This window comes from Saimiri boliviensis, chromosome 15 (assembly GCF_048565385.1).
Source record: "Saimiri boliviensis isolate mSaiBol1 chromosome 15, mSaiBol1.pri, whole genome shotgun sequence".
NCBI classification, from domain to species: domain Eukaryota; kingdom Metazoa; phylum Chordata; class Mammalia; order Primates; family Cebidae; genus Saimiri; species Saimiri boliviensis.
The window spans coordinates 81,544,194-81,557,810 of NC_133463.1; the positions used below are offsets into that span (position 1 = coordinate 81,544,194).

The 13,617-nt window shown below is 50.5% G+C and overlaps 1 protein-coding gene across 2 annotated transcripts in view; it reads right to left on the reverse strand.

Annotated features, from left to right (window-relative positions):
* The window catches only part of NDRG1 (N-myc downstream regulated 1), a 59,485-nt gene that overhangs the window by 30,368 nt on the left and 15,500 nt on the right, over positions 1-13,617 (reverse strand). For both annotated transcript variants that reach the window (XM_010344225.3, XM_074387166.1), the window contains exon 3: positions 12,778-12,813. In XM_010344225.3, the coding sequence (XP_010342527.1) occupies positions 12,778-12,813 (36 nt within the window). The remainder of the gene's footprint in view (positions 1-12,777; positions 12,814-13,617) is intronic.

Sequence of the window (13,617 nt, forward strand, 5' to 3'; positions counted from 1 at the left end):
GGTTGCGGGTGGTAACAGGTTTTTGACTCTTCTCTTTGAAGGTCTTAAAATTACAGCCATGGAACCAGCACTAAACTGAAGGGTCCCTCCCTCTGTCCTCGGAGGAAAGGCTGCGTGGGTCTCCTTCGCTCTTCTGTCCACCGGCCCCTGCACAGCTGCCTGCTCTCGGTGGGCACCTGCTATCTGCTGGATAAGAGATCTGATCTGGGCAGATAATGGTGAGCATCACCCCCTAGGAAGGAACTTTCTCTCCTAAGGGCATGGATCAAGGCTGGGATCACCCCCACTCTGCTCCTGGATTGGCCATGAGATACTCAGCTCCCTCCCAATAAGACCCCTGGGGTTGGTGAGAGCCTCACAGAGCATTAATGCTTCACCCCAACTCATGAGGAACTACAGGAGTGTCAGGACCCTGGCTGCTGCCTCAACACCGCCCCAAATCTCAGCCTGAGCAGGACTCAGAAGCAGCACGTTTTGACATTGCTAGCCTTGGTGGGAAGGACAAAGACCCCTGCTGGGAAAGTGGAAGTGGAGAAGGTCACGTGGGTGCAGGGCTGCCTCCCAGGCACAGGTGACAGGGGTGAGGAAGAACATTTGCTAAGTGCCTATGAAGAGTAAGGTAGGGTATCTGACCTCCACGCCACAGGGAAGCCCATCAATCCCATTTTACAGGTAAAGAAGTTGAAGTGACTCTCCCAAGGTCATGGGCCTATAGCGGTAGAACCGGGATTTGAACTCTCATCCGCTGGGCCCTTGCTCCCCTGTGCCAGGGTCTGCCGGCCCCCATCAGTCCTCCTCTCAGTTCCTGGGCCCCCAGCACACCCAGGAGGAGGAGGAAAAAAAGCAAGTGTTGTGATCTTCCCTGCGCCCAAGTCCCATCCCCTAAGTCTCACACACACACACCCCCAGCAAACACACCCACCCACAAACACACGTGCACGCACGCGGTTCTGAGCCAGCCAGGAAGACTGTCTGAGATTGAATGGGAGGATGACAACACTCACAAACACAGGCCTTTGTCCTATTCAGTCCCAAAGGAATATTCTGTCCTCCTCCCTGTGGGAATAAATCACCCAGTGTTCTGGAGAGAGGAACCCGTCCTGTGTCTTCTACGTTTTTCCAAAGAGAGGGCACCAGGAACCCAGAACATCAGAACCGCATGGTGCACTGTTCGTCCTCTTGCCTGAGAGAGCAAAGTGCCTGTGTCGGGGATCAGCAGAGGACCTCCTGACTCTGGGTGGCACAAGGCTGGCAACACAAACACAAATCCTCCACCATCCGGAGCCCCACCCCCAGCTCTTCCACAGTTCAGGACCACGCCACGGAAGAACCCTGTTCCCGGGGCCTGATTCAGACAAGAGGATGCGAAGACAAAAGCCCGGCTGCACACAACACTTTCCTCTCACCTGCTCTGGAAGAGTCTAGAAAGCTGCTCTCTCATGTCTGTAGGTGATGGCAGGGATGGGGGTGGTCACAAACAACCATCGAATCTTACCCACGCCCTCTCTGCATTTTTCACGTGTTTTCTCATTAAATACATGCAACAGCCGCTGCAGAGATGGGAAAGCTGAGGCTGAGAGAGATGATGGACTTCATCTAAGGCTGCACAGCGGGAAGAGGGGGCAGGATCCAAACCAGCCTTGGACTGGAATGTCTGTACCCAAAGCCTGTTCTCTTTAACATCCCACTTCACATTCTGTGCAGAGCAGAAGAGGTGAAGGAAACCTTTCTCTGCAACATGCACTGTGACTTTCTAAAGGCGGATGCAGCAAGTCAGAGTCTCCACATTTATTTCACTGCAGAATACCTGTATCTCCCCAGCGCCCCCAAGGAACAGCAATCCGTGCGGCATAGGCTGAGTTACACTACCAAACAGAATGGAGAAGTGATACCTGCTGCTCCCATCCTCCTAAAACTGGCACCTCTCCCCAAACTGCAGGCTTGTGTGCCTTTGTGAGGACATGCGCCAACAATGGAAACTCCTCAGCACGGACATCACCTCCTTCTTCCTGCTACCCACCATACACACGACCCGCAGACCCTGCTCTCCTTTGCAGCACGACCACAGTTAACAAATATCTGTGGAACAGCTGCCTCCCCAGCCAGACCGCCAATTCCCAGAGGGAAAGGCTGGCTCTCCAATACACAGAGTCTGGTCTGGAGGATGCGCTTAGAGATTTACAGTCTACACTGCCTGTATGCTGGTGAGTAGCACACATGGCACCTACCACAACGGTCTACACCGTCTGTGAGACGTCAAGTGGGGAAATGGGACCTAACACTGAGCATGCCTTAGAGATTTCATCTCTTTGGCTGCCAACCCCGGCTTGGAGCTGTATAAACGATGGCAGACACCGTTGGTTGGCATCCTAAACATCTGCTGTTCCCTTCTTTTCCAGAATAGAATTCCAACTGCTACACTAAGCAGTGAAGTGCCCGATGAGACGTTCCCCTTCCTTCCTCACCTCCCTTGCAACCAAGGACGGTCGGGAGGTTCAGTTGTGGCCAATGAGATGCCAGCAGAAATTCCTACAGCTTCAAGGAGAGTGTTTTTTAAAAAGGGTCAAACTTGGCTGTTTGATTCTTGTCCTTTCACCCTCCCACCTGCATCCTACCTGGAACATGGATGAGATGCTCGGGGGTTCAGTGGCCATCCTACCAATCTGAGGACCAAAGCCACATGCTCGGGCGACAGCGGGAAGCTGGAAAGACTAACTCCAGCAGGGCTGGGTGACGTTCATAGCCTGGGGTGTTTGCTTTCTAGGTTGGTGAGAAGAGCAAACATTTCCTCGTTACAGCACTGTGTGTTGAGCAATACTCATCCTAATGATATAACCACGGCATGCCCCTGGCCAGGTTAGCAGCCTTCTCTGACAATGCCTACCATCCGTTGTAAGCTGAGGTCAATAACAAGGCCTTCTGCTCCACTGAGCTGCTCCCAAGACGAACATCATGGTACAGACCTGAACGTGTTTTGCCAACGGCAGCGTTTTGTTCCATGTCAGCTGTTATGGACAACCGCTCCGCAAGTGATTAGAGTGAAGCTGCCAGGGCCAGCCCCACTGGCTTAAGTCAACTCTCTGGATGATCCGGAGGGTCTCTGGCGGCCAGCTGTGACTGTGTCTCCCCGTCCCCGGTAATCCCCTCCTTCCCAGCAGGCCCTGGGCAGATGCCGCCCGTCCTGGGCTTTAAGAGGATGACAGTATATCCAAGCTCTAAGTCAGTTGGTGGGTTGGGCGACCCCTCCCTTGGTCTAGCAAGCCTTGGGGTCCAGGCATGGCCAGTGCAGTAGGGTGCCCTCTGGAACAGCAGGCCAGGAAGCTGACTGGTTCAACAACATAAAGTCAGGGCCGATGGTGGCAAGAAAGACAAAGCATGGGAATGGAGGCTCAAGAGAAAATGTCAGGGGCCTCCCCTTCCACCGTCTTTTCATAAAATGATATACTCCTCCCCCTAAATTTTCCTGGTTCATCTCCTATGCCCTTGGAGGAGGAGGGGAAGACAGCTGTACTATTCCTCTTAATGATCCATTCCCTTAAGTAAGAAATACAGGCCAGGCATGGTGGCTCACACCTGTAACTTGAGTTTGAGACCAGCCTCTGCAACATAGTGAGACCTTCTCTCTACAAAAAATAAAATTAGCCAGGCACGGTGGATCACGCCTACAGTCCCAGCTACTGGGGAGGCTGCAGTGGGAGGATCACTTGAGCCTGGGAGGTCACAGTTGCAATAAGCTGAGACTGTGCTACTACACTCTAGCCTGGGCAACAGGAGACCCTGTCTTAAAAAAAAAAAAAAAGAGTAAGATGCCCACAAAGTACCAGAGTACCAGAGGCAACCAGGGAGGTGTGTGTAGCCAGGAGGAACACGATAAAAAGACAGCCACACACTTACTGAGCAAGTCCAGTAAGCCAGCGTTGTCTTCTGTTCTATCACAGCAGCCATTGAACCGAGAGCCTTTGGGGTTGAAGTACAGGTGCCCAACAAGGTAACAGAGTTAAGATCCAAGACAGATAGGTCCTGGGGCTTCCAAAGCCATGATTCCACTACAAGCCCCACACAATGGAAGATGAGACCTTCAAGGCAAGGGTCAAGCTGGGCCTGTTCCTTCTCAGTTCATTCCCCAGTCTTTTATGTTGACATCGGGTCAAGAGAATTAAAGTTACACAGTCAGAGAACAAGCTGCTGTGGGCAGAGGGCGTCAGCCTGGGAATCCAGCAAGCAACTGCAACTCACACTCAAGACCTCAATTCTCCAAGGTAAAAAGAACTTGGAAGAACATCTTTGTTGGATTAGGGTGGAAAGACGAAACAGACCTCCTGTCATCCAGGGAGCAGGGGAGGGCGACAAAGGCCCACAAGCTGAGCCCGTTGCATTCAATGTCTGCGACGCGCTCAGGGACAGCGATGCTCCCCACTGTTTCACAGATTAGGAAACTAAGCCCTGGGGAGGTCAAGCGAGTGGCCAAGGACACGCGGGTAGTAAATGACACGGCTGGGTTGGCCCTCGCTTCCATCACTGCACCCTTTCTGGGACACCAGGAGATGAATGAGGTCGGCCTGGCAGGGCCTGGCCTGGACGCACCTCAGGGGCCGCGCAGGAGCCCCACTCTCCCACTCCACTGGAGGGTGCTCCTAGGAAAGCCACAGCAGAATTGTAGAAGAGGCACGCCGTGTTTATTTTGCAAAGCCTCATTTTGCGTTGATCCAGATGAGTGTTCCTGCCATCTGTCACTCTAAGGGTTTGCTCTAAGTCCCAGTGGCTTTGCTAGGAAGTAGGGCTGGGGGAGGGTGAGGAGGGGAAGTGAGGACGTCCAGGCTTCTGTCTGAGTTCTGCCCACCTGCAGTCACGGGGCATGAAAACAAGAAGCAACTGTGTGGAAGGAGAGAAATTAGCAAAAGGTCACCATTTCCATTTTTCCTGTGAGCTGCTCTGTTTCCAAGAAAAGGGGAGAAAAACAGCTCCCCCTGAATGGGATCATACGTCCCCGAGACCAGCTCAGCTCTACTGAGCAAGAGGCCTCTCAGCAGAACTGGGAGCCAGACTTCTAGAGCCCCCGCCCGGCCCCCATGCTGCCCCAGCCCTTCCACTGCTCCACATGGAGGCCCTGTGGGTAACATCAGCTCATTTCCCAGGGAGCCCTGGTGAGCATACAAACACAGATTCCCATGGAAACCAAATCAAATCTAATTGTCTGAATAACTCAAGATCCAGGTGGACGGAATTAGAGGCAGCAAATCCAATAGAAAAAGCAATTTGAAGCCACAGAAAGTCACTCGGCTCACAAGGTACAATTTAGGGGTGGTGAAGTCAACTCTGCTGTCCCTTCCCCAAAACTCGTTAAATGAACTGAACTTTGGCTCCAGACGTGGGGATTGAATCAGCTTTTGCAAGCTACCTCGGCATGGCATAACACTGGGCAAATCCCTTAAGACTTTCCTGGGCCTCGTATCTTCAACATCAAATGAAGATGGCAAGGATACCTACCTCGTGAGGTTTTGTGAGGATCACACGAGCGGATACAGGCAAAGAGCCCAGCGTGGTTTCTGACATACAGCCGAGCTCAAGAGAGACCAGCCATTGTGACTTCCCTAACTCTAGCATTTTTCAGAAGCAGATGGATCTACATCTATGATTGTCTCAGCGGTACCCTTTGGGAAATTCCTTAACACCTTTAAATGGGTCTCTCATCTGCAACAGAGGCCAACACCCCTCACCTTGGCAGGGAAGCCCTGAGACAGTGAGTGAGTATGCAAATACTCATTCTTCCTCCTCTTCCCTCCTCCAAGTGGCCTTACACAAAGCTCCCCATCTGGAGCAGAAGTCTTGGACTCTAGAATTCTAGCCAAAGAAAATAAGCTGGAACTCAAAATACTCCCACCCTCCCAACTCATCAAATCTGCAAACTCAACTGCCTAAAACCTGAGGCCGAAGCCTTTTCAGCAGAGCCAGATTAGATCGCGTCCTTCCTGCAACCCTGACACCTAGGCCAGCAGCCCGCCCACCCCATGATCTGAGAGTTCCAGAATCATTCCAGGAAGGGGAAGCCAAGCAGGGGCCTGACAGCGCTGGCAGAGCCTCACATGCAAATCACCAATCACTTTGCCCAAACATCACCCGGGACAAAACAAAGAGACCACCCAAAGGCGATGCCAGTGACGGAGAGACAAGGCCCGATGCCATCTGCTCTGGTGGGCGAGCCGTCTCCTGAGACAGGCCACCCAGCAGCTCGACGCAGACTCCGCCAGCAGCTCCTCAGTGCCAGGCTCTGGGCTCAGTATGCATGTTTTGATTAAAAAAACAAAAATGCCTAAATTATTGACTACATTGGGAAAAGAATTGGGAATCTGCCTGAGTTAGGCAAAGTGCTGAAGCAGTAATTATTTTTCAAAGAATAACATCGGCTGCTTTCAGATACACACAATAAAGCAGCTCAGATTCCTCAGACTAGACCCCAAAGACCTGGCCAGGAGGGAGCCCTATTTTAACAAGCAGGTAAGAGCCCAACTAAATGGACAGATAAAATCCATTCATCATTAAGGCACATCAGTTCTTGAGTCCTACAACAACTCATTGTCAGTAGGCTAAACATAAGCCCAATGAAGTGTTGTTGAGATGATCTGCTTGGCCAGATTTCTTGACAAGCAGACGTGGCAAAGATGAACCAGAATCTAGTCCATAAGGGCTCGATCAGCCTTTCCAGGAACCGGGCTGCACTCAAGCCTCATGGCTGAGAGAACTGTCTGGGTCAGACAGCCCTGGGCTCAATGTGGCCCACTTCACAGCTGCCACCCCTGGGAAAGCCTCAGCTTCCTTATCTGTAAAGTAAGGACAATGGTACACGTCCCCAAAGATTCAGCAAGAGCATGTGGGAGGCCCTCGGTGCTGGTCTGGCTCATCAGAAGACACCAAAGTCCATGGCAGGCAGGTACTGTCCTGTCGCTTTGCCGGAACTCCCATGTGAATCTGAGGTCAGAATATGCTGACCAGTCCCTGGGCTGATACGCCCCGTAGACCCTGGCTCTGTCACTCATCTGGCCCAGACAGCTTCTGTTGTCACATCGCATTGCATATTCTGAAGGAAATTCTACAGCAACTCTCCACCCAAGAATTTGGAGACTGCTAAAAATCTGAGGGCCACTTTGATCAATCTCATGAATCAACTGGATCTAGAAGCTGAATCTAAATGAATACAGATTTATACAAAAGATTTTTTTTTTTTTTTTGGTAACAACCTTGACAAAGTATCATTCAACACTCAGATTCAGCTCAAATATTGTGACTTACCTGGAACACTGAGCCTGTTAATAGCTTAAAGGAATAATGCATGTCTGCCCTCAGAAATGTCAGAATCCAGATCAGAAAGGCCTTTGCTCGTGCTGCTACCTCTGCCTGGAATGATCTATCCCCAGGCTTCTCTTTGTGACGTGACTGGCTCCATCTTTCAAGTTTTAGTGCCATGTCACCACTTAAAAAAGACTCAACCTAAGAAGACAGCACCCCAGCCATGTCCTATCCCATCACCCGGCTCCATCTTACCCTTCACTATTATCTTCAAAGCACCTACAGAAGCTGGAATTCTCACGTTTGCTTGTCTGTATGTTTGTCTGCCTCTTTCTTCTAGGGAATGAGGATTGGTTTCAAATATGTGCCCTGGAAGCACATGGCTTGAGGTCTCCTTTCCAGCTCTGCGCTCTCAGGCGAGTTCCTTAACCTCTCTGTGCTTCAGGTTGTCTCTCTGTAGGATGGGGACAGGATCACATGGGGCACATTCGGCAAGTTGCCAGGCACACATTCTGTGCTCAGCAGTGCTGAGCTGTTATTCCAGAATTTAGGTTCCTGAAAACATGGGTCACTGCCTGTCACACTGGTCACTGCATCCCCAGCACCTAAACTAATGCCAGGCACAAAGTGGGCATTTGTTAAAGAAACAAAGGGAGGCACAATAGGGAAAAATGCCCCGACCTCACAGGACAGCTCTGGGGATTAACTCAGAGGGCTCAGCCCTGGCTGATGCACGGTGCTGGGAGACCTTATCCTGACCTCAGCTACCGTCCCTTCCAAAGGCTTCTCTGTGTGGTCCCCACTTTAATGATGTCCTAAGGGGCAGCTCCTTAGCTGACCCCGGCTTGAGCAATACAGGCTGACCTTTCCTGGGAGTAGGGGTAGGATCTATTCTCTGCTCTCTCAGTTTCCTGTGTCCTAAGATGGGAGAAGAGGAGGGAGATGGAAGAACAGTTTTGATTCATTAAAAAAAAAAAAAAGTCTAAATTATTGACTACATTGGGAAAGGAAGCAGGAATCTGCCTGAGTCAAAGTGCTGAAGCAGTAATTATTTTTCAAAGAATAACATCGGCTGCTTTCAGATACACACAATAAAGCAGCTCAGACTCCTCAGACTGGACCCCAAGGACCTGGCCAGGAGGGAGCCCCTATTTTAACAAGCAGGTAAGAGCCCAACTAAATGGACAGATAAAACCCATTTGCCATTAAGGCACATAAAAGTGTTTTGCAGACTTTCCAGAGGAACACGGATGTGAGGACTTTTCTTCACAGGGAACAGATAAACTATGCTTTCCAGGTTTCCCAGAATTGATAACCAAGATTTTAAAATCCAAAATAACCACATGATCCAGTGACAGGGTTTGGCTGTGTCCCCATCGAAATCTCATCTTGAACTGCAGCTCCCATAATCCCCACATGTTGCGGCAGGGACCTGGTGGGAAGTAATTGAATCATGGGGGCAAATTTTGCCCACGCTGGTCCCATAATAGTAAGTCTCATGAGATCTGATGGTTTTATAAAGGCAGTTCCACTGCACACCCTCTCCTGCCTGCTGCCCCGTAAGACATGCCTTTGCTCTTCCTTCACCTTCTGCCATGAATGTGAGGCCTCCAGCCATGTGAAACTGTGAGTCCATTAAACCTCTTTTTCTTTATAACCCAGTCTCTGATATGCCCCTATAGCCGCTTGAGGACAGACTAATATCTCCAGCAATTCCACTTCTGGGTATATGCCCCCCAAAACTGAAAGCAGAATCTTAAAGGGGTATTTGTATGTGCATGTTCACAGCATTATTCAGAATAGCCCAAAGCGTCCACTAATGAACAAATGGAGAAGCAAAATGTGGGGCATACATGCAATAGAGTATGATTCAGTCTTAAAATGGAAGGAAATTCTGACACATGCTACAACGGGGTTGAACCCTGAGGACGTGATGCTAAGTTATACCAGCCAGACACTAAAGAACCAGTCAATGCAAATTAATACAGTTTTATGATAATAAAACAGTATATGATTGCACTTACATGAGGTACTTAATCAAAATCATAGAGACAGAAAATAGAAGGGTGACTGCCTGAAGCTAGAATGAGGAATTGTTTAATGAGACAGAGTTTCAGTTCTGCAAGTTTTAGCGTTCTGGAGATGGCTGGGTACAGGAGCTCATGCCTATAATCCCAACACTTTGGGAGGCTGAGGTGGGCAGATCACTTGAGGTCAGGAGTTCGAGGCCAGACAAGCCAACCTGGAAAAAATCCGCCTCTACTAAAAATACAAAAACTAGCCCAGCGTGGTAGCGGGCACCTGTAATCCCAGCTACTCAGGAGGCTGAGGCATGAGAGTTGCTTGAACCCAGGAGGCAGAGGTTGCAGTGAGCCAAGATTGCACCACTGCACTCCAGCCTGGATGACAGAGCAAGACTCTGTCTGAAAAAAAAAAAAAAAAAGATAAAATAAAGTTCAGAAGATGGATGACAGTAATGGTTGCTTGAGAATATGAATGTACTTAATACTACTGAACTGTACATTTAAAAGTAGTTAAGATGGTAAATTTGATGTTACATGTATTTTTCCACAACAACAAAAATAAACGGGGAAGCAGCCCATGATAGTTAGTGGATAGGGTGCGTGATGTCTGGCCGGGCACTAATGCAGGAAGCACCACATCACTGTCCCCGTCAGTAACCTCTCCACACCACTTAACAAGGCTGGAGCACCGTCCCCATTTCACAGATGACAAAACTGAGGCTGCAGGGAGGTGAAGCAACTGGCATTGGGCCGATCACCAGGAAAGGGCACCGATGGGGCTTGTGGTCCTGGAATGGGGCCTTCATCTGAGGAAGACGGACGACCGCGTCCCCACCACAGGAAGACACCACCTCAGCGTCAGCCAGCTGCTTCCCTGGGGAGAAACCAGGAGCTGACATTTCAGCCACAGGGAAGGCTGGCAACGGCAGCTGAGGGAGGCTGGTGCGGCCTGGCCCATCCCTGAATGCGCAGACGACCTCTGTGGCTAACTTCCAGCTGTGCTCAGCCCAGAGAACCGGTCAAGTAACCAAGGCCGTGGTGCTGGTGCTGCAGCCATGGCTATCTGTTGCAGCTCTGACTGCCCTGGGGCGCCTTTTCCTCCATTCTCAAGAGGGTGAAAAAGAGGATCTGCTACCATAATGCTTAGTGCCCCACGATGCCACCCTAAACCAGTAACTTCCTTTTTTTCTCTGTCCCTCAGGTTCCCCAGCTGTAAAATCAAGGCTTGGACTTGATAAACTTCAAGAGAGTGTGTTCACCCCCACCACCTTCCAGGAACACCTTCGCATGCCTGGCATCCTGCAACACAGAGAAGAACAGGATTGAGCTCTGGCCAGGGCGTGCGAAAGTCTGGACCTGAGCACATCAGGCAGACCTGGGTGTGGCTCCCAGTCCCTCCACTCCGGCCGCAGTCTACGCATGTGAAAAATAAGGCTGATGGTGTCTCTCACGTTATCACTGGGGCATTACATGAGATGTTGGCTGGAAAGCCCTCAGCACAGCACCTGCCAGGTAGGAAGCCCTCATCAGCATCATTAAAACCTTCGCAGGCAGCACGGGAAGCTCTCAGGGCTGGAAGAGGCGAGGCCCAGAGTCTGGTACCACTTCTGCAATCACTGCTAAGTGACCTCACGCAAGTCACTTTCCAGTGCTGCCTCTCTTCTTCTTTTTTTTTTTTTTTTTTGAGACAGAGTTTCACTTTTGTTGCCCAGGCTGGAGTGCAATGGTGCAGTCTCGGCTCACTGCCACCTCCACCTCCTGGGTTCAAGAGATTCTCCTGTCTCAGCCTCCCAAGTAGCTGGGATTACAGGCGCCCGCCACTATATCCAATTAATTTTTCTAGTTTTAGCAGAGATGGAATTTTGCCATGTTGGCCAGGCTGGTCTCAAACTTCTGACCTCAGGTGATCCACCTGCCTTGGCCTCCCAAAGTGCTAGGATTACAGGCGTGAGCCACTGTACCTGACCAGCATGATACCTTAGTTATGGCAAAGTGGCATGATATCATGGCCTGACCTCAGTCAAGTTTTATTGACTGAGTGGCTGAATTTCGTCATTCATCAAATGGGGAGAAGCCAGTCCTGGTCCAAATTCATTGACCACAGACATGTTTACACTGCGAGGCTGGGACAGCCGTGCCACTATAAACATAGGGCTGACTAGTCAGGGAGACGCTCTGGGGGCAGAAGGGTCAGGAATGCCTAACCTCTTGGAGCCTCAGTTCCTTGGCTTAAAGAATGGAGGCAATGATCTCTGCTTTCTAAAGCTGCCACGGTTAAGTGGCATGTGCTTTGTAGTGGACAGGTACCTGTGTTCAGAGCCTGGTGCACAGGGAGTGCTGAATAAGTATGTTCTGAACCGTCAGTTGCACAGTGGGGATGTGTTGTGCTCAGAAGAAATCAAATACCCAGACAGAAGGCCACACCTTAGGTATACCCCAATGGTTCCACGGAGCCCCTGAGGTCAGGCTCATCTCCAGGGACACCTGACACAACCAGGATGAGAAAATGCACACGTTGGGTGTGGTATCGAAAACCTCCATGATGTACCAGTCAATGCTTCCAGCCCCTCTCCCATCCTTTCCCTTCCTTCCAAAGACAATGCAAGATTCCTCACCTCAGGACGGATGGGAGGGCATTTGTGAAATAAGAGATTCAAGAGGAAAGGTGGAGTTGTTTTGGGGTAAGGAGACAGAATAGAGGAGTAAGATGTAGAGCACAGAATGGGTCCCAAACTGGCGACATCTGTGCACCACATGGGTAGGGGTTCAGGTAAGACCATCTCAGCTGCCTTTGGCTGGTCCAGGAGTATGCCTCTCCTTCAGGGAGACCACAAACTTGCCATACGCTTAGGATTTCTGCCCCACCCTCCAGGACCCAGCACTGCATGGGACCCACCCGAGCTTGGGGCTAATGAGTCCAGGACTTAGAGTTCCTGAAGTTCTGACCCAGCCCTCAGCTGAGAGAGCTCAGCCTGTTTTCCTGAGAGCCTGTTCTTGGACACAGCTGAGCTGCACCCCCTGGCACGCCCTGCAGCCCTGAGCAGAGATGGACATACTTCAGTTCTGGGCCAGTAAACCACAGAGAAGGGTGGTTTCAGTTTCCCAAGAGGAGCCAAGAACATCAAGCCTTTGCTTCCGTTCCCTACCCTCACAGGGTCCCAAGCCCGCCCAGTGCCACAACGTTTTCCCCACACACGCCCCACCATTCTGGCCGGCTCTTTGGGGCTGAAACGGGCAGTGTCTCTGTCCTGCTTTCAGAGGAGGTGACTGGTTCCTGCTTCTCTGGACAGCACTCAAGCCAGCTTCTGTCTGGGAGCAGCGGCTGAGGGTGAGGACCTGGCTGAGACCACTGCCTTCTCTCCCCTTTCCCCCAGTGTTTGCGTAATGATCTACTTAAACCAATGGAAAGAAGAAGGAAAAAGAGAAGGTGGGATGAGAAAGGGGAAGGAAAGCCACATCCTCTACTTGCCTGGACATCAAACTCTTGCAGGAGGCCGGTGATGCTCTGTGGAAAGACAGAAAAGATCGTTAATTTCATCTGTTTCCTCTATAAGAGAAAGAATGTTGGAACACATGGGCCTTTCTATACCCTGAATCTGTACCTACACTCCCTCCTTTGTGGGGTCTCCCTAAGTTCTCACAAAGGCAAACTTTCTTTTCATCTTAAAATAGAAGTCCTGCAGAAAAGCAGACACATTAACTGGATTGCTGACAATAGCTTTGATAGATAAAAATCTGAAGGTCTAAGCTGACCACAAGCTTGAGAGATACAGAAATTGGACAACTGGTTATTAACTGGTCTCCCTGGTTCTACCCATGTGCTATACTTTTAAAACTCAAACCTGACCACATATGCTCCTCCTTACATTTTTTTCCATGGCTGCTGTCATCTGGACCTGGATTAAATTTCAATCTCTGTGAGTAGAAGAGGAGTGGAGACTTCTAAAAATTCTGAGTTTCAGGCCAGCCACAGTGGCTCACACCTGTAATCTCAGCACTTTGGGAGGCTGAGGTGGGCGGATCACCTGAGGTCAGGAGTTCCACCAGCCTGACCAACATGGAGAAACCCTGTCTCTACTAAAAATACAAAATTAGCTGGGGATGGTGGCACATGCCTGTAATGCCAGCTACCTGGGAGGCTGAGGCAGGAGAATCACTTGAACCCGGGAGGTGGAAGTTGCAGTGAGCCGAGATTGCGACATTGTACTTCAGCCTGGGTCACAACAGCAAAACTCCGTCTCAAAAAAAAAAAAAAATTCTGACTTTCAGCCAAAATTCCGTCTTTTACCAGAGCTGTCCATGGCAGGAC